The 21906-nt window shown below is 37.1% G+C and overlaps 1 protein-coding gene across 1 annotated transcript; it reads right to left on the bottom strand.

The window, feature by feature from the left end:
- Window positions 1-3891: 3891 nt before the first annotated feature.
- Window positions 3892-20899, bottom strand: LOC110381151 (myrosinase 1). Its single transcript, XM_064041671.1, has 11 exons — window positions 20871-20899; window positions 20384-20490; window positions 18878-19022; window positions 18128-18294; window positions 17441-17698; window positions 17013-17101; window positions 9750-9897; window positions 9210-9401; window positions 8477-8736; window positions 5469-5557; window positions 3892-4050 (listed from the first exon to the last, which is right to left on the bottom strand). Exons 1-11 carry the CDS (start codon window positions 20897-20899, stop codon window positions 3906-3908), a joined length of 1629 nt encoding a protein of 542 aa, XP_063897741.1. The 3' UTR covers window positions 3892-3905.
- Window positions 20900-21906: the final 1007 nt, after the last annotated feature.

Consider the following 21906-nt stretch of genomic DNA (forward strand, 5'->3'; position numbering starts at 1 on the left):
AAATAGGCTACCGAAACTTACAAACACGGTTTCCAATAGTAATTTAAATTGAACATTGAAACAGGAACCGCTGATTTGTGTTCGGCACAAGACGGAAGGTAGCCAAATAAATCTAATAAGCCTTGAACAAGTTATTTATGTGGCACAGTTTACTGAGCCCGTTGCAAGTGTTCAACTTTGGTGTTGCCAGGTTAGGGTTAAAAAGTGTTTTAGTAGTTTTTTTTATTGTATTTTTTATTTAGGTTTTAAATTCTTTGATTTGAATGTGCGAAAAAACTGTGTAGGTAATCATTTTAATGACGTTAAAATACCTTTAAGACTAGCTAGTTATTTTTAAACAGGTTTCATCAGTAAGATTACAGGACAGCATGTGTTTTTAAATTACTTAATTAGTTTACATTTATTTATAGTTTTATTTTAAAATGGTAGTTAAATCCATGTCATTCCAATTTATTTTACAATAAATTTCAGTATTAATATGATAAATACAACGTGTGCGTTATTTATAAATAAATGCATAAAATTACAGTGACGCGATAATTTGCAAGGCTCCGCGGTTGCTCTGAATTACGTTATTATTTATTCAGAATATTTTAAATGCAAAAGGCTATGGAGCCATATTTGTTGACAATATACCCATTAAATGAAACCTGTATGTATAAAATTTAATATAAACTGTACATCTGACAGGCTTACAAGCAACATTGCTTTTATTTGAGAGTTTGATAATATATTTATTGTTGTATTTGACTTCTAACACGTAGGAAAATAATAAGAAGGAATAAAAAAATACCTACCTAGCGGTGAGACTCTACAATTGCGCTGCACTGTGATACACACAAATGTTTCTTCTGGTCTACTCGCTCTAGCAAACAGTGACAAATCTCATGCAAACATTTTTAAAATGTCCGCCAAATTATTACTTATGGGCACACATTTTTAGTGGTAGCTCACCTTAAAACAATAACTTAATTAAGTTTTTCAAAACTCCAATAACAGTTATCAAAAAATATCTACAAATTATTACGAAAAAAGAGAAATTTTATTTTAAGTTTAAATATTTTTACCAAATATCTGGCAACCCTATGCTAGTTCCACTTAATGTTTACATGTTTCTTTATTAGGCCGTTCATTGCGGAACCCTACTTTTTAGAGTCCCTTAAGTGTATTAGCGAAATCGCTATAAATCTTGTACCCTGGGAAGTATGTCTTTAAATTTATACAGGTAGTCCCTTATAGATCGATTGCAGATAGTTTTTGATGTATGTATATTTTGAAAAAATAAATTAATTGATGAAACTGTGTTTTAAATTCATGGAGCGGTCCTGTAAATTAATAGTTTCTCAGTTGAATAAAAATATACGTAGCTGCAAATATCGCCTATAAACGAGTAGGTATGTACTAGGGCATGCAATTTCGGTTAAACAAAAATTACCGGTAAAAATTCGGTAATAAAAATATTTTTACCGGTAAACCGGTAAAACGGTAATTTTTGTAATTTTTTTAAAATGTGATATTATAACAATAAGATTGGGTAGTCTTAAAGCAAACCTAAATAAATATGCAAAGTATAAGGTGTTAAACCTTTTTTGTGACGTGGGCCGTAACAAAAAACATGTCAGTACCATCCGTACGCAATGTCGCCGACAAAATGCAACGGCTGCGATGGTACGGACATGTAAAAAGGAGTGGCACGTGAGGACATCGGCAGTGTGAATGTGATACTCAATCTCAATATACCCAGTCAAAGGCGCAATGGCCGATACCGTGGTGGTTGAGTGTCGTAATGAAAGACATGAAAATCTACGGAAAGCCGACCCCGTCACAAGACGGGATAAACGCTAAGAATTACCGTAAAAAAAATATATTTTTCATTGAAGTGACAGCCCTTTTTTATGGTAAATCATCAAATGACAGACTCTTTCTGTCTACAACCCATGTTTTTTAGTAGGCGTTTTATGGACCAGGGCCGCGGTAACTCTTTCGAACAATCCCGCGGCCCCGGCAGGCCTTGGCCCTGCTGGGCCCCACTGGGTTTGCGGACATTTCCCTGAGCAGCCCGTGGAACAACGCGCGCCGCTGACACGGGTCTGTTGTCTATGCAGACTCACCGCCCACAGACCGTCGCCTACGGTGGCCGGGAGTCGTCTCTCGACCCTTGGCGCTCGTGGTGTCTTCCTGGTCCACTACAGCGGCTGGGATGAGAGGTGCTACTCGCAGTCGCTTCGCCGTCTCCTTCTCGAGCAGGACTGCTTCGCAGAAGAAGGCGACGGCTTCCCATTCCCTCTAGCTCCAGACCATGGCTTGAACCAGGGAAGGAAGGACGCGAAAGGTCGCCGCTGCCTATTGCCTCGACGACAACACGGCTGTGTGCTCCACCGTGTCCTCAGAGCTGTCCATGCAGAGCATGGTGGTGAAGTAAAAGCCCTTGCTCAGTAAGGTCATAGAGTAGGTAAAATAAGCATTAGCTACCTTTGTACCTAGTATGAGCTGACAGCTATGAGGAAAAACAGAATAACCGAATGAACACAATTTGTTTAGATTTTATAAATTAAGATGAGAAAGAAGATTTGTATCTAACCTAGAGATAGTAAAGGACACACAAGTTTCCTTTCCTAAAAAACAGCAACTTTAACACTCTTACAATACGTAATGTATGCAACATTACATTATATTCAGGCTACATAACAAAGATTTGACGTTAAATGAACAATGGCTATATTTTATCAGAAAAACGTAAAAACCGGTAAATTACCGGTTTCATATTATTTTTACCGGTAATTTAAAACCCGCAAAAATGGGCGATTTACCGGTAAAAACGAAACCGGTTAACCGGTATTGCATGCCCTAGTATGTACCTCATGAAACACGTAAATAAATATAAATAGTACTCCGCGCAACCGGATAAAAAGTAGTCTACAGCTTTCCTCGATAAATAGGCTATCTAACACTGAAATAATTTTTCAAACCAGTCCAGTAGTTCCTCAGAAAATTGCGTTTAAATAAAAAAACTTTTCAGCTTTACAATATTAGTATTTGTAGATACATAAGTATGTTCACTTCCTGACAATATTCATACACATTTGATTTCTAAGTAAATCCCAAGTCACTTTATGTGTCTGACAAGAACATCCTTTAAGAATTCTTTATCAAAGGTATGAATCGTAACACATACATATTTTTTTACATACTTACATGTAGAACAAAGTCTGTATGTTGTCAACAGTCTACGATCTGTCGAATACAATGGGAATTATTGATTTCAAAGTCAAAACAATTGAGTATGTTTCCTGTTTCCGCTGTAGGTCTGTGAGGCAGAAAATATCTTATTTCCTATAACCTATAAAAATTAAAATAACTGTTGAAAGTTTTTGTACGTAAAATTACCAATGGGCTAATTATCAACGATCAGTAAAAGCTACTAGGAAGAAATGGCGGAGACAATCAACCAATCCAGGTTTTTTTTTTTTATCTAGCTTAGGTGCTTGCCTATTTAGTACTCATTATCACATGTTTTACTTTCTCGCAGCTATTCCTCCATTAATTATCTAAAGGTTAAAAGATGTAAGGGATCCTAGTAAGTGCCAACTGCAATACTCTTATTTATTTCTGACTAACTAGCTTCCGCCCGTGGCTTCGCCCGCGTAAAGTTCGGTTATATCGCATTTACAAGAAAATTGTTCAAAAGTCCGGGATAAAAACTCTAGTTCTTTCTCAAGGTCAACTCTATCTCTGTACCAAATTTTATTAAAATCACAGACGTGAAAGCGTAACAGACAGAGAGAGAGACAGAGCTACTTTCGCATTTATAATATTAGTAGGGATTGCAAGACATAATTCAGACACCTAAATAAAACAACAAACTATTTAAACAACAAACATTTATCCAGCAACTATTGTTAATTCTAAACATCTTCATAATCTACGAGTACCCGATATTTTGGTATTCTTCGACCTTTAGTCACACTCGAGTAGAACCTCGCCGACTCACGAGGCGTCCGCGTTAGATTAGGACTGAGAAAGTCTACCGCGTAGAGTCCATATTTCGTCCTGAAACATTATAAAAATATAATTTTAACTGAGGGTGCAATTACACGGTGGAAGTAGCTTGCGCCTATTAAGGCACATGCGCAAGATACCTAGGCGGTCCCATAATGAACTGGCCTGATATAGTTCTAGGCGACATATCGCTACATGTTATGTGGCATTGAAGAGTACGTTTATCGTGTACTTAATATAAACAACACGCATCGACATGAAATGCTTAGTTTTAGTTTAGCATGCATTTGAATGACGAGAGTCGCGTATTTTTTCCAAATGTCGAAAACTGAGTATCGAAGTCTCATAAAGTTTCTGTTTATAGCAGGTTTATCCCCTGCGCGAATAAAAGAATGAATGGATGGCGTGTATAAGGAGTCTATCCCCTCCTATAACACAGTGAAAAATTTGGTTAAAAAGTTTCGCCTCGGGAGAGAAACCGTCGAAGACATTGGGTATGACGGTTGGTCTGTGGAAGTGCTCACTTCCGAAACAATTGCTTCTATTGAAGAGGAGGTTCGAAGTGACCGCCGTTTGAAGATTAGAGAAATTGCAGCTAGCCTTGGGCTCCCTAAAAGTATTTTTCATCATTCGCTCCATGAACATCTTCACGTGAAAAAAGTGAGTGCAAGATGGGTACCGAAACTTCTTTCAGCGGTACAGAGACGGGCTTTGCGTTTCAGAGTTTTTGGATCTTTGTGGAGGAAAATTCAAAGATGTGATCGAGACGCTAGTGACTGGTGATGAAACTATGATTTTGTATTATGATCCACAAAGCAAGCGCGAGTCAATGGGATGGCGTTATAAGGATGAAAAGCCCCCTAGAAAGGCAAAAGGGTGCCTTCTTTAGGGTAAAATTGTGATTACTTTTATAAAGGTGAAAAAATGTTAGTTCGCGGATGTTAGAAGTGTATTGGTATTCATTTTGATTATATTGAAAAATAAAATCGGTTTCGTCTGATTTCCTCCAGTAGTTCATAGTTAGGCTAATTCATTATGGGACCGCCCACGTACATGCATTTTAAAAGCGTGCGGGTCTAGCGACTCGCGCATGTCCCAAAGCAAAATACCCACCCGCGTGCTCTTGTCACTTGCGCATGTTAACTTGCTCTAGCTACATGCACCGTGTAGACGCACCCTGACTATCAGCCACGGCGGCTATTCTCATATAAGGAAATCAGCCAGCAGCCCAGGACATACTATAGTGCACGAGCATTTGCGCAGACACAGGTGCACTCCCTATTCCTCCACTCTCATAGCCCGACGGAACGGCAATGCGACACGACCGGAGAGAGATCAGACGCAGGACCTAGCAGGACGCTAGATCTGAAATACTAGCTATCATTACATCTATTGAACAGGTATGTAGCCATAGATAAAAATAGCGGTGAAGCTTACAACAGTCCTTTTTTGCATAGTTTTCTACTTACTTGTAGCCAGTTACCCATTCGAAGTTATCCATCATTGACCAGACTGTGTACCCCATAACGTGGATGCCATCGTTTATGGCGAGAAGTACCTGCAATATCATAAGTACTTGTATAATGTTTAAACTTGAAACTTGTATAATGTTGGAAAATGTGAAATTTTGGATGTTTTTACTCTATAAAAAAAACGACCAAGTGTGAGTCGGACTCCCGCACGAAGGGTTCCGTACCATTACTTATTTATAAAACCGCATCTACCTGTTGCCGTTATCGATATCGAGCAAAAATTTGCAACAAAATTACGTTTGTTGTATGGGAGTCCCCCAAAATATTTATTTGATTCTAGTTTTCAGTACTTGTTGTTATAGCGGCAACAGGAACACATCATCTGTGATTTTTTTTTCTCTCTAACTATCGCGGTTTTTTTTTTGTGACAAACGGACGGTCGGACGGACGGACAGAGGAGCGAAAACAATAGGGTCCCGTTTTACCCTTTGGATACGGAACCTTAAAAACTACTAGGCGGATGAAATGGCCAGTAATATAGCAATTACTCGTTGAGATTTTCAATCGTTAAAGTCACTTTTATATCACTTTAAAATACAAATGTTTACATAAGTGTGACGTCAGAATTTATCGTGATAGTGTTTTATTTAAATAAAACTACTTTTATCGATTTTACCGTAGTCGACCCGTGACCATGGATCTGTAAGTAAAGGATCCACAACGTCGGGATTAAATAATATTAATATAACCGCGACAAAATCCGTAAAAGTAGTTTTAATCAGTGTCTAATACTTACTCGCGTGTTAGAAATCAATATTTTTTATTTGACAAAAAATATAAGACGGAAAGAAATAGTTAAAACATTTTTTTTTGTATTTTGGTAATCTAAAAATAATTATTTTTTTACCTGTAATCCTAATTTCACTAAAGAAAACTACAGGCGCGCTCGATAGATGGCGCCTGTAGTTCCACAGCTAGATCGCGCTATGGTTTCGTTCACAGCGCAATATAAAGCGTTCATGTTCACATCGCATTTGTTAAGGTTGTAAACCTAATGTAAATCATAAATATATTGAATCAATAACTAAAAGCAAAATTTTGGAAAGGCCGGTCATAAAATGACTTAGGCCTCGTGTAAGAAAGGAAGGAGAAAGAAGATATATTTATTCGTGTATTTATGACAAAGCTAAAATTTGTCGATAGGTACCCTTATTTAAGAATATACACCACCCAGTCGATAACTTATTATCTTTTTCACATATTATTGTACAAAAAATATTGGACTCAAATACTTAAAAAAATACTCGACACATTTTTTTATTATTTTGGTATTCTAAAAATAAATATTTTTTAACCTATAATCCTAATTTCACTAAAGAAAACTACAGGCGCGCTCGATAGATGGCGCCTGTAGTTCCACAGCTAGATCGCGCTATGATTTCGTTCACAGCGCAATATAAATAAAATGTTCCTGTTCACATTTGTTGTATCAAGAAAACATTCGCTTTGTAACTTTAAAACTTTTTGGAAAGGCCGGTCAGTAAAATGACTTAGGCCTAAAGAAAGAAAGAAGATTATATTTATTCGCGTATTTATGGCATACCTACCTAAATTTTTCGATAACTTTATTTTAATGATATTTATCGGTACTCATGTTGAGGATATGCACCAAAATGTATAATACTCCAACTCGAGGACTTATTATATTTTTCATTCTTTATTTTACAAAATTAACGGACTTAAGTACTTAGAAAGAAATATTTCACACATCTATGTATACTAATATTATAAAGAGGAAAACTTTGTATGTTTGTTTGTTTGTTTGGTTGTAATGAATAGGCTCAAAAAATACTGGACCGATTTTAAATATTCTTTCACCATTAGAATGCTATATTATCTGCGAGAAACATAGGCTATATTTTATTCCGGTGCGGGCAGTAGCTCCCTCGGGACGCGGGTGAAACCGCGGGAAAACGGCTAGTATTTAATATCTTGGTAATTCAAAAACTATTATCAGAATCGTAATCTTTTAACCTACAATTTCATTTGTATCAAAAAAACTACACGAGTGCTCGATAGATGGCGCCTCAAGTTCCACAGCTAGATCGCGCTATGGTTTCGTTCACAGCGCAATATAAAGCGTTCATGTTCACATCGAATTTGTTAAGGTTCTAAAGATCATAAATCAACGTTAAAAAATTTTGGAAAGGCCGGTCATAAAATGACTTAGGCCTTGTATAGAAAAAACAAAATCGTGTATTTACGATACCTTCCTACTTTTTTTTACCTACGTATATAGGTATACATCAAAAATTTTACATAATATAATTATGTAGGTGAAGTCTTTTCCTGTAATCAGTATCGTATAACGTATTGGCTATGTGCGCGACGGTGGCGACGCGTAGCGTTTGCAACATTCGCGGAAGCTGTCAAATAGTAACAATGTAAACATTATAATTTTCTTTGCAAATACAAATAAAACCAAAGATTAAAATAGAATTTTTGACATTATTTAAGTGCAATTTACTCAATAGTTTTACTGTAAAATGAATATAATAATAAAAACCGGGTTTGAAACATCCGCATTTGTTTCCAATTTCTGCCAAGTTGTGCGCTGCGGTCGTTATCTGTCCGCCTCTACTCGCTTTGCACACATATAGATGATACATGAAATTATTACCAGTCAAAACAAAAGCAATAAATAAAACTTAAAAAAAAACTTGAAAAAAAAATTAAATACAACCTTTCTGTTAAAATGAATATTAATTAACCCCAAGTCACAGACGTATTTGTTTGTATTTTTAAAAGTATTTTTTTAACACCAACTAATATTTTCAAACCGGACCAGTAGTTCCTGAGAGTTTTACGATCAAACAGACACATTTAACTATACAATATTAGTTTTAACTATAGTTTAACTATACGTTGAAATAAGGTCCATTTTGCAGCCACACGTTTTAGACAAGTGTTTGACACGTGTTTAAGTTTTTGTAATAATACCATACCTGTTGTAACATAGTCTTTATGTACGTCATACGTTGGACGTCAAATAGATCGTCATTGAGATCTGGGTACCCATTCTCTGTAATCATGACCTGGTCTACTCCATAAGTCTTGTTGATCCAATACAATTGTTCCCGAAGGCCTTCAGGGTATATCTGAAAGAGGAAGACATAGGATGATCGAATGTTGCTAGAATTTAGAGCGAGAGTTTCACAAGTGGCCTGAGGAAGGAAAAGCTGGATTAAAATCGTTTTGGACCGATTCCCAATTCACGCACTGAAATAAGATTTAGGTACTAATTTAGGCTTTAATTAAGGTCACATCTATCTTCAAAACAAATAGAGGTATGTCAAAATCAATTTTAAAATGTTGTAAACTTTAGCAAACCATTCATTATTGCCTTTAAAATATAGTAGGAATTTCCGCCATTCCCTGATCATACAGACGCTAGAACATCAAGCAACTAGAATATGTCAAATCTTTAGAAGATTTTCAACTTTATTTCTGAAATATAAGGTTCAATGTGAATTGGGTCAATTTTACACATTGATTAAGGGAGCATCTATACGGTGCAACTAGCATGCGCATGTTACTTGCATTTTAAAAACGTACGGGTCCAGCGACTCGCGCATGTACCAAAGCAAAAACCCACCCGCGTGCTCTTGTCACTTGCGCATGTTAACTTGCTGCAGCTACATGCACCGTGTAGACGCACCCTTAAGTAACTACGCTAACTATTATTATGTAAGTTTATAAAGTTTCTTGCCGCAAACCAGTCAATGACAGCCGTCTTCCAAGTAGGATCGTTTACAAAGTCGACTCCAATCTCCTTGCAGCCGTAGTAAGGCCAGGAACCAGCCTTCTCAGGGTTTACCTTACGCACTAGACGGGTCGTATAGTGGTTTAACGCGTAGAAATCGTAAGTACCTGAAAAACGGTAAGTTCAATTATGTTTTGGGATAATAGTAACAGCCTACCTCGATAAGAGCTTTCTGAAACAGAAATACTTATAATATGTATTTATTGATACCAGTAGTTCCTGAGATCAATGCAATGCACGGAAACAAACTTGTTAACCTTTTTCCGAGGCTTTTATCCAAATTGGGGCCGGCCTCCAGTCTAACCGGATACAGCAAAGTACCAGTCTTTTTTAAAGCTTTATTTTCTTAACTTTTCAACATTAAAATAAACGAAATATTGAACTTAACTCCGCCCAAACTTCCTTCGTTCTATAGTACAATCCCATATACATTATATAAATGTCTTAATCCTCACCTTTAACGAATTCAATTTCTTCAGGAGTGAAAGGAGGTAACCTGGGATATGGATAACCTTCCTTCTTACTGTTTTCTGCTAGTATTTTCTCTAGTTCTGGTGGCCAGCCACCCGATTCGGAGTATATGGGGTGAGCGTATCTGCCTTCCTAAACATTATTGCTTGGTAATACATTAATTTGGCAAGAAATTATATAAAGTCGTATAGTTATCGGCACGAATCTTGAGCTCTGACCTACATCTGCGCAGAAGTGATTTATATAGTATTTTATATAGAGCTCAAAATATATATAGTTTACCAGCTGTTCCCCCGAATTCAACCGCGATCTGGGGAAATCTCTTCCCGTAACCCTGATCAAACATAGCTTGTTACTGTGACGTTGCAAAACGATATCTGTTATCAAAAACAACCAATCGATTTGTGTTGGAAGGATTAAAGGTCCAACAAAATCAAATCAAAATCAAAATCAAAAGTCATTTATTCAAAGTAGGCTGAAAATCAGCACTTTTCGAACGTCAATACAAAAGACAGCCCCCAAAACGCCCGCCCTTCACCACTTCCTATGTGTTTTTGCTGGGAAGAAGAAGTGGTGGAACAAACTCCCCAGCAACACAATTCTGTCTGTATGGTTTGAAGAACCGTATACAAATATTTAAATATCACTATACAACATTGTGTACATAAATTTGTATATAAAATCAATTCAAATAGTTAATCATGTTGGCTAGTACACACCTTACCCATACCTATTACTCAAGCAGTTACAAAAGAAATCTATTAAAAAAAGAGTGAAAAATATAAAAAATATAAAGCCTCCATTCAGTGAAGATAGATATAGTTTAGGGTGCACCCACCGACATGTCAAACAGTTTTTATGAAAAATTAAAATAAAAATAAAATAACAACATAAACAATGAAAACGGTGAACTAGGACTACCGTTCAAACCAAAATCATATACATTAGGTATATTACGGGTGTACAAATATGTAGTCAGCAAGACGACCTGGTACCACAAGCAGCACCCGTTCACGAGCATAACGCGAGGATCAGCCATCGCCCCCCTCGCACATTTTTGAGGGAGGGAGGCAACCCGACCACCGACGCTACCGCAAGCAATACCGTCAAAGGGAGCATGACGACTTGCAGCTACACGACAAGAAAACAGTTAATACTAATAGATTCGCAGTCGCTAGTAGACCATTTACAAAATTAAGGAACAACTCATCGTAAAACAGAACGATGATGGTAATTAGTCAGTATACATAAAAATAAAAATGTCACGTATAAAATAATATAAATCACATCAACTCATAATGATAACTTTTGAAGCTGTCCAGTGTTTAACATGAGGACCAACTATTTTTATCGTTTATGTAGTCATTAACTGTATAATAAGCTTTCTTCGACAGAATAGATTTGACCTGCACTTTAAATTTATCAAAGGCAATTCTAAAACGACTGAGGAAGTTTATTATAAAATCGAATACCAAGCCCCATAAATGTTCCATGTACCTTGTGAAGCCTGTGAATGGGTACGCACAGTTTATGCTTGTTCCTAGTGTTGATACTGTGGACATCACTTTTCTTGGTGTAGTGATGAATATTCTGCCTAATGTATAATATGTTAGCAAGGATGAATTGCGATGCCACAGTAAGGATACCTATTTCTTTAAAAGTTCCCTTAAGGAATGCTTGCTACCTAACTTATATATTGCACGAACAGCTCGTTTCTGTAATACGAAAATGTTTTCTATATCTGCAGCTTTGCCCCACAGTAGAATACCGTAGGACATAACGCAATGAAAATAACTAAAATAGACTAGTCGAGCTGTGTCTACGTCAGTGAATTGTCTTACTTTTCTGACGGCGTAGGCAGCAGAACTAAGTCTACCCGCGAGGCTAGATATATGTGAGCCCCACTGTAGCTTTGCATCAACTGTTATTCCCAGAAACACTGTTGACTTCACAGTTTCAAGAACTTCATTATTTAGGATTATCTTAGGTCCTAAGTGTTTTACATTAGGCAAAGTGAACTTAACACATTTGGTTTTTTTAGCATTAAGAACTAAATTATTTGCTGTAAACCAGTGCGTAACTAAGGAGAGTGCATTGTTCACGTCATCAAACTGCTGCCTATTCCTATCAACTTTGAAAATGAGAGATGTATCATCTGCAAATAATACTACATCACATATATTTTTTAAATGGAATGGTAAATCATTTATATACACTAAGAATAAGAAAGGACCTAGAATAGAACCCTGCGGCACGCCTAATTGAACTGGTAGGCCTGAAGATTTGACACCGTTGATGTCTACGCATTGCAATCTATGATTTAAATATGATTCTATGACGTTTAAAGCTCCGTTTTGAACGCCGTAATAACGTAACTTGCGTAAAAGTGTGTCATGTTGAACGCAATCAAATGCTTTGGAGAGGTCGCAAAGACTCCAATTGCGTTTTGAGAGTTTTCCCATGCATTAAAAATATGTTTTAAAAGAGCAACACCAGCATCAGTAGTCGAACGACCTCTAGTAAAGCCATATTGTTCGCTATGGAGGAGGCAATTTACATTAAAATAACTGAGCAACTGCTTGAGTATTAACTTTTCAAATATTTTACTAAACGCAGGTAGAATTGAAATTGGTCTAAAGTTACCAATATCCGACTTGGTTCCTGATTTAAACAAGGGAACGACTTTACTTTGTTTCATGAGGTCCGGAAATACACCCGCATCAACGCATTTATTGAATGTAACAGCTAGATAGGGAGCAACAATGTCAATGATATTACTTAAAAGTTTAGTGGAAATACCCCAGTAATCACCGGTGTTTTTTGACTTAAGAGTTTTGAAGACATTGATGACGTCATGCGGCGTTACATGCTTAAACTTGAACAAGAAGTCACACTTGGGTACACTACTACGCAAAAGCTTCTCAGCATCAGTCGAAGAAGAATTTAAGGAGCGAGTTGTAGCTATGGGTATATCGGCAAAGAACTCGTTAAAGGCTTTTGCTACGTCGTCCGCATGACTAACAAGTTTGTTATCGACTAGGATTTCAAACTTCTTTTCATGACTGACCGATTTACCAGTTTCGTTATTTATTATTTTCCATGTAGCTTTAACTTTATTATTAGACTTTTTAATAGTGTCGCTTATGAATTTAGATTTTGCCATATTACAAACCTTTTTGAATAATTTTGAATATTGCTTAACATAACTAACAAACGCATCATCAAATTGATACGTTTTTATTTCATATAGCTCATACAGCCTCGCTCTACTTTTATAAATACCTGTCGTGGCCCATTGATTAAAGTTAGCCGAGGTACTTTTAATTTCCAAAGTTTTAGTTTTAAATGTAGAATCAAATTAATTCTGAACAATACTGAAAAGTGATCCATAGATGGCATTAGGATCCTCGTTGTTAATAATTTTGGGATTAATTTTTTTAGCTACATTACATTTAAATCTGTTACAACGACTAGCTGAATGGGGCCTGCATTCAATTTTTAGTGGACTCGTATGGATAATCATGGGAAAACTCACTTTTTGGCCACAGTGGTCAGACGTGAGGGCGTTGAAGACTAAATTATTATTTGATTCATCGGAATCGGTAAATATATTATCGAGACAAGTAGAAGAAGAAGCCGTTATTCTCGTTGGTTCATAAAATAAATTCACTAAATTGAAAGACTTAAATAAGTTCAAAATTCTAGTAGTTAATGGCGAGGCCTCCAAGATATTAACATTGAAATCACCACATACAATTTTACGTTTGTGACTTGATTTTAATTTATTAAGTGAATCTTCAATTACCGATTCGAATATATTGAAATCTCCTTGGGGGGGGCGGTAAACGCAGATTATAATATAACGCTCAAGTTCCACACAGGACAACTCTATAGTGCGCTCGATAGAAAGTTTAACTATATCCGGGCGTTGTTTACATTTTAAATTATTTGAAACTAGAATCAAGGAGCCGCCTCGAATAGCCTTACTTCTTACAAACGCACTTTGTATTGTGTAATTGTTATCATTAATAAACAATAACTCATGCTCTTTTAACCAATGTTCAGTTAAACACAGAACATGAACATTGTGGGTTTCCATAAATAAACTTAATTCTAATTCTTTGCCAGACAGGCCCTGCATGTTTTGATGTACAACATTCAATACATGCGGTCCATCCTTTGTCGCGCCTAATAGTTTAAACTACTGGGCGAATCAATAATTATGTTAGTAGTACTACTAACAGTATCCGTAGGTATGTAATAAGTACCAGTGTCAATGTGTATATTATATGCTAAAAGATTAGCAATGTGTCTTCTACAGCTAGGTGGCAAATACATTGAGTATTCAGTTAATTTAAATCTACTTGTAAATTGGTTTATATCAAAAAATAAAATCGCATTATCAAGACGACATGTCCTATTATAAATTAACATATTTAAATCAAATATGTGCCTATTTTGTTCCATTGATAAACTGTCAGAATAAGGCAAAGCACACAGTATGAATTTGATTTTTTTAGTTTCATTTAAATGTGTCATCAAGGAAACACATTCTAATATGTCTTTCTTTGTAACAGCCAGGCTATCCCCATAAAGCAATATAACAGTTGAAATGGGATTAAGCTGTGATGATTTAATATTTCTAATTAAGTGGCTAAAACTGGCACCAGGTACACAATGATTAATTACCTTATGATGCGAACACTGATTAAAAATGCTACCAAAACCTTGACCAAAATGATCTGAAAATATGTAATTAATTTTTATTATTATTTAAATTAATATTTGCAATGGAATCTACTACTTGACACACTGGAGCCATGCTGGTGACTAACTGCAACTCAGATGTTGGAGGATTACATGGGAGAGTGTCAACCGGTTGAGACACCGGTGCCATGGAGGTGATTAATTGTTGCTCAGATTTTGAAGTGCTGGCATGATTACAAGAGAGGTATTTTGTCAGAGACTCCTGCCTCTCTGCATTTTGCCTCACTAGGTCAGCCAGCTCACAGGCCTCCTGCATGCGCTCACTCAGGACATGTTGCGATGCTTCATATTTGCTACAAATATCCCTAAGAGAAGATTCTGTACGACAGAGATCCTCTTGTAAGCGCTGAGTGTCTCTCTCATAGATATACCTACAAACATCCAATTTTTCTTCACAATTGTTTAAGTCACTTAACAAATTAATGATTTTCTTTCTAAGAATGTTATTTGTTTTACACACTTTTTCCTTCTTTAAAGTTTTCCTAATTTTTCCTATAATTCTATTTAATTTTAAATATTTTTTAATTTTATTATGAGAATTTAATGTTCTACTTTTAACTAAAGTGTCATTGGTAAGGTCAATAGTAACAATTGGCTCATTACAAGGGGTCGGACAAGCTACCGACTAACTCATTGTACAGGCTGCAGGTGTTCGCAGACTGTTCACTGGATTTGGCAGCTTCCAACTGTGTAATGGTGTTGTGGGCCCTGCTTAACTCGATTTCCAGTTCAGAGATCCGCCTCAATGCCAGTTCATGTGTGTCATGACACTCTTGGTAATTTGACACAAGTTGACGGAGGTGGTTGTGTTGGTCAAGTATGTCCATGTGTTGGATATGTAATTCTGCCAATTGATTTTTGAGGTCAGTGTTCTTGTCTACTATGCGTTTTACTTCTACCTCACTGTCATCCCTCTCCTGCAACAGTTGATCGCACAGGTTTTTCCTGGATTCCAGTTCCTTTAGCGTAGCCCTCAACTTTTCATCCAAGAGTGCAGCACTGCGGGTCATCATGATGGTATGCTAACCCAAAGGCACCCTGGAATGTCAGAAGAGACAGCTAAGTGAAGGAAGGAGAAAGTTGAGAAAGTAAAGAACCTAAGTAACTAGTAAATTTGGGGAAACTAATTGTGTAAAGTAATAGAACAATTTAGATGTTAATAAACAAATATAGAGTTTGAGTTAAAAGAATTAAGGGAAATGCATACTCTGTATGCAGTATCTACTTATGACAAGTTTATGAAGCTAAAGTAATTTTAAAAGATAGATGGAAAATAAAAAAAAATATATATAAAAGTTGAGGGTATAATTTTTCCTTTGTAATTTTGAAAAAGAAATTAACTTTTAAGGCCTTGTTGGTTGAATTGCAGCTAATTTAAGTAGCCAACTGTGAAATAACAGGCTAAATCATTATTCTCTGAACGGTGAAAAGTATCTTACAGCTATTGTTGTTTCTGCCGGGGCTGCGGGTTGTTCGAAAGAGATACCGCGGCCCTGGTACATAAAAGGCCTATGACGGAACACGACGATTTTAGTCAGTAAGAGTCTGACACTCCCTCACCGCTGCTAACCCACAGCGGGAGGGGTCATTTGATGATTTTACGTCGATAAAAAGCTATTGTTGTTTTGATCAGCTGTTGGAAATTAACTATAAACTTTACAACAAGGCGGGCTATTTTAATACTTTTTCGGAGCTAGGGACTTCTGTAATAAGTTAATTGAGTATGGGAAGAGGTAAGGGATGTGACTGGACTATATAATAACGAAAAAATATGAAATACTCCCCGGGTTTCAATGTTTTCAAATCCGTCCGTTGTTAGGATGACAGCCGGTTTTTTCATATGTCGATTTCATGCACAATCTTGCAACGAAATCACTCACAAATACTGGTACACACATCTAATTACAATATCTATCGAATTTAAGGCCATTTACTACAATATAGGCCCGAAATATATTTAATTTATATTTTAAATCTAACACATATTATTTTGACAACTGGCTGCCAGTGTTGCCAGCGTAGCATTTCAACACTTGGCGTCGTGCAATCTTATTCTTAATCGTAAACAAATTAAGGGTTTTTAATTAATTGTTTATATTAAATAATTAGTAAGAATTATTTAGCAAGGTTATATGTTTTTTTTGGAAATCATTTGATAAATTTTTCGGTCTGACGCATTCGTACTAAGGATCGATTAATCGAGTTTGACAGGAAATTGTCTATGACAGGAAGCGATCCTGCTCTGTGGTCAAAGATTCGAGATTGGTGCGGTGTCATTGCGGAGGGATGGAATTTTGGCTTGGATGTGAGGAGTCACGCCTTTTGACTCTGAGCTTGGTGTCTGGACGGTCCAGGGAGTCAGGCATCGTTTCCCACTCAGCCTTATCCAGGATCCGTCTGGAGCGGAAGCAGTCCTTGTTCCCGACTGCTTCTGACGCTTGTCAACCATTATTTCTTCGGACATAAATATCTTTACTCACCCACATTTGGATAGCAAGTTTCGTAGCCTCATCATCAGTCGTTTTCTCCGGCTTGAACCAGAAGAAAACGTTCGCCATCGACAACTTGCCTGAACACAAAATATTTAATAGGATAATATTTAGGTCTTTTTTCTAATAAATCATCACATGACCCCGCTGTGAGTTGGCAGCGTGAGAGAGTGTCAAACTCATACTGAATAAAATTCATCATGCTCCTTCTTAAGCTCTTTAAGTACCAGGGCCGCGGTAACTCTTTCAAACAATCCCGCAGCCCCGGCAGGCCTTGGCACTGGTGGGCCCCACTGGGATTTCCTGCCCCTTTTTGAGGATAATATCTAGGTCTGCAATTCTGTTTTGAGGTGTTATAGGAGAGGTATAAGTCACGTTTGCTTCGGTTAAAATAATAAGTCAATCAAAATCAGTCTTACCAAAATACAGCGATTGAAACTCCTTCTCATAGATCCTATAAGCCGCAGCATGGGCCAACAATACATGCTTATTACACAAATACCCGCCAATTTTCATGTCATCTAAATACGGGGCGGCCATCTTGTTGTAGCCGCCATCACAGATCGCGAGGGGCTCGTTTAATGTGATCCAATACTTCACGCGGTCACCAAAGAGGGTGAATAATACGCGAGCGTAGTCTGCGAACCAGGTGGTGATGAGAGGGTTTGCCCAGCCACCTGGAAAGGCGGACTGTTCTTAATTGCCCAAGCCTACAGCGTCGTCATCTATAGAAATGCCACGGCTAAACAAAGACCATTGATTATCAAAAGAAACGGTAGTGGACCTAAACGCTCCAGCATTATTTGCAGCTAATTTTGCAACTCATATACGAGAAACGTAGATTTTAGTTTTTCAGGTTTTTCAAACGTTAAGCATATGTACCACGCAAACGTACGTGTAAACGTTAAATGGCTGTTTATCTAACTACCCAAAGCATTTAAATAAAACTACTTTTACGGATTTTATCGCGGTTATATTATATTATTTAATCCCGACGTTTCGGATCCTTTACAGCATCCATGGTCACTAGCATGTATGTTTTCGCGAACAGATAGAATTCATGAAGAAGGTGTACCTACAGTTCCTATTGGCTTGGGCTACCTTACCAAGATCCTGCAAGGATTGCGGCAAGTCCCAATGGTACATCGTCACAACTGGCTGTATGCCTTTCTCCAGTAGACCGTCGATCAGGTTGTTGTAATACTTCTTGCCATCCTCGCTGACTTGGTTTGGGTAACCCGACGGGAGGATACGAGGCCAGGATATTGAGAACCTAGAAATGGTAGTTTAGTACCTATATTTACCTGTCTTCAATATGCCTATATGAAAATGAATCTCACCAATGAGTCACACCATCACGCGTGAATGGCTGGACCGATTAGGCTGACAATTAGGAGAGATGAAGCTTAGACTCTGGAGCAAGACAAAGTTTTTGTCACCATCCGGCAACGGGTAGCAGTTATCTCAGGACGCAGATGAACCCGAAGGCGGAAGCTAGTATTCAATGTGCCTACAGCTTTCGTCAAATATATTTTCACTATGAAGTTGGCTACAAGTATTGACATATAGTAAGGCTTTAAGTGACTGTGCAATGGTCAAAACACATGCTCAACGCCTTATTACGCATGCGCGAGGCATCGGCTTAAGAGCAGCATTGGTTATGCCGTGTCTTTAAGATTATTCAAATCTTAATTTTAATCTACGTCTACCCAAAAAGGCTCATGATAGATTCGCAAATATTACTACGAAACTGCTGGAGTACCCTACACAGTGTAGTGTGGGAGTGTAGGCTACACTCCCACCAAAAGGATACCCTTTATATACTCCTCTGATTTGCTGTGATAAAATTAACTAACCTATACATATTCAGCCCCAACTCCTTGGCCACTTCAATGTCCCTCTTCCACAGATGATAGGAGTCACAAGCCACGTCAGCATTGGAACTGTCCAGGGTTATGTCATTTGAGTGCAGGAGTCGGTCCCACATGCTCTCTCCTTTATCTGGAATTTTTGGAGATGAGGAACTTAGAAGAAAGGGATATAAAAGAGTTACCATGGCCCTTTAATCCAATGACAAATGGAACATGAAGAAAATCAGTAAAGTCCTTTTTAATTTCTCTCTGACTACAAAGAGGAAGAATGATGATGACCAAACAAAAAAAAATCGGTCAAAATAAATAAATAAATAATAAACTTTATTTATCAAAATAGTTACAGAAATGTACACAGGTAGGTATATAAAGAGTAGACTTTATGTTACAGTGTGTTGCAAAAATTTCTGTACATAATTATGGTAACCCTGCCTCTTAAACTAGGCTAACCTGTATTTTAAGAGACAGTGTCTAGCTTATAAAGGACAATGGGCAGATTGGTATACCCCACCAATAGCAATGTCATATATATCATTGGATAGGCCTTTTTATGTAGAACAATATTTACTATGACAGCTTTGCTGAAATGTTTGTCCGTTCTGAGATATAGATCAAAAACTGTGCAAAAGTTAGAACTAAGTAATCTATTGATAACTCAATTTTTTAAAGGAAAATCTAAGAACTACTAAGTGTAAGTATTGTATGAAAGAAAATCAGATTACAGTATTGATTAGCATCAGTTTTAAGATTGTTTGTTATCTATATCTCAGAACGGACAAACAATAGAACAAAGCTGTCATAGTAAATGTTGTTCCAGTTAAAAAGACCTATCCAATGATATGTATGACTTTCCTATTGGTGCGGTTTCTCACTACGCCCAACATCCAGTTGGTACAATAAAAGGTTGGAATGCTACATAATAGTAACAATTATGGATCCTAACGGGCACAGTAGTACTTACAAGACTTAAAGTTATTAGTACTTAGATTTTCCTTTAAAAACTTGAGGTATCAATTGATTACTTAGTTCTAACTTTTGCACAGTTTTTGATCTATATCTCAGAACGGACAAACATTTCAGCAAAGCTGTCATAGTAAATATTGTTCTACATAAAAAGGCCTATCCAATGATATATATGACATTCCTATTGGTGGGGTATACCAGGTCCCATATATTTGTGCCCATTGTCCTTTGCCGTTTTTAAAATTAAAAATGTATGTGTTTTATTTATGTAGTTCAGTGGAGACTTTTTTCGAGGATGAAGATGGTAATAATTTTAACTAAGTAGATTTCACGCACGACTCTATAATACCTTTGGAAATCAATTTTGCTGTTTTTCGGTTTCTCGAGGAAACCTGAACTATAGGTCTGAAATCACCAACCTGCATTGAGCAATTGTGGCGACTAACGTTCAATCCTTCAAGAGCAAGAGGCACGTAGTGGGATAGTAAAAAGATGATGATGTAACAGCATTGAAAAAAACATATTTACCATCAGCATACCAGCCTCCTTCGATCTGGTAAGCGGCAGTAGCGGCTCCGAATAGGAACCATGTTGGAAATGTTTCGTTCTGCCCGAAGCACCCAGACACGACGGCACTGGTGAAGTTCAAGTGTACGAAAATCGACAATTAAAGAACCGACGTTTAAATTATATTTCTCGTACAAAGAAAACATTTTTAATTAGCTGTTAATCTCCCATCAATCAAAATTTACGCCGCGTCTGTCTGTCAGTCTATCCGCGATAACCTCAATAACTACCGCACCGATTTTCAAGCGGTTTTCACCACTTGATAGGGTGATTTTCGAGGAAGGTTTAAGTATATGTTTGATTTGTTAAACTTTTACGTAATTTTCCCGGGCGTCCACTAATTAATTAAATTACGACAGGCATAACAAATTAAATCATGTAGCTAGGTAAATTGAAATATTGATTGCCGCACAATCAAAAGGCAAATAGTAATTATTATTTGACTTACCTAAACACAACTGCGCTGATAAGCTGCATATTTTATACTGGCTTAAGTCCTATAAGATTTTTTTATCGACTATCGTATTTTTAGTGTCGAAAAATCTACACCTCTGAATACTTACATTACAGGTACATTAAGAGACAGTGGTCAAAAGCGTGCCCATCTATCAGCAATAACAAAAAATCCTCCAAAAGATTTGGATCTAAGATTTTTTGCATAGGTACTCAGATGTTCTGACCTCCTCAGTCCCCACTGTGACCACTCCGTTAACTGACCGTATCATTTTTGGACCTTTCCTATTTTCATATTTCCATAATATTTCCTACTTATATTTATTAAAACAGATGCATGTAGGTGGTAATAGTAGTAGCTACACTACGTAGCTATAGGCACCTATCATGAAAAAATATACCTTTTTAATTTTAACGACTTTCCTACAGCTCATGAATAAACTAGTTTCTGATGAGTCCTACACATAGAGAACCAAATGACTAGCGGAGATGTCATAACGTAAAATCTCCCATGAAAGTAGCGCGCCAAATGCGGGTGTTCGGGGGACGAGAAACGTTACTAGCTCCGCTCTTACACGCCTTCTATGAAACCCACAATTTTAAAAATAAAATCACCAATCAATCAAGACCAATTTTTATCATATAGCTCTTGATTTTCAAGGAAGCTGACCGCCTCGTTAGTTCTAGTAACTGATCACGCCTACATTCCTTGACCTACAAGAAGGCGTCTGACCTACCTTCCTTATGGCATCTCCGCTATCGTTCCTTCATCTATGGTCCTACATGATTATAACTACTAATCCTTTGCTGTGTTCACAACGGTGGAGCGTTCAACTAAAAACGTAATTAGAACCAATTTACTATGCATTACTGTGTTACAAAATTATGCTATAACTAAGCTCTAGGTCAGGATTAAAACGAGACTTTGTAAATTCAACGCTAAATTGTGTTGTGTGTTAATTTAGTTTGCAGTGAAGGATTAAAATACCTACGCTTTGTGTATGTATTTTTTTTTTGTAATCGTTTGGCAA

Source organism: Helicoverpa armigera, chromosome 25, assembly GCF_030705265.1.
Source record: "Helicoverpa armigera isolate CAAS_96S chromosome 25, ASM3070526v1, whole genome shotgun sequence".
Lineage (NCBI taxonomy): Eukaryota > Metazoa > Arthropoda > Insecta > Lepidoptera > Noctuidae > Helicoverpa > Helicoverpa armigera.

Excerpts from the sequence above, each read along its gene's own strand:
- LOC110381151 (XM_064041671.1), bottom strand. The coding sequence starts at position 20,899 with ATGCAGCTTATCAGCGCAGTTGTGTTTAG. Across the intron at positions 8,737-9,209 it reads TATAAACTTACATAATAATA|ATCGGTCCAAAACGATTTTA; the intron begins GTTAGCGTAGTT and ends CGTGAATTGGGA. Across the intron at positions 4,051-5,468 it reads GAATGGGTAACTGGCTACAA|GACGAAATATGGACTCTACG; the intron begins GTAAGTAGAAAA and ends ATAATGTTTCAG.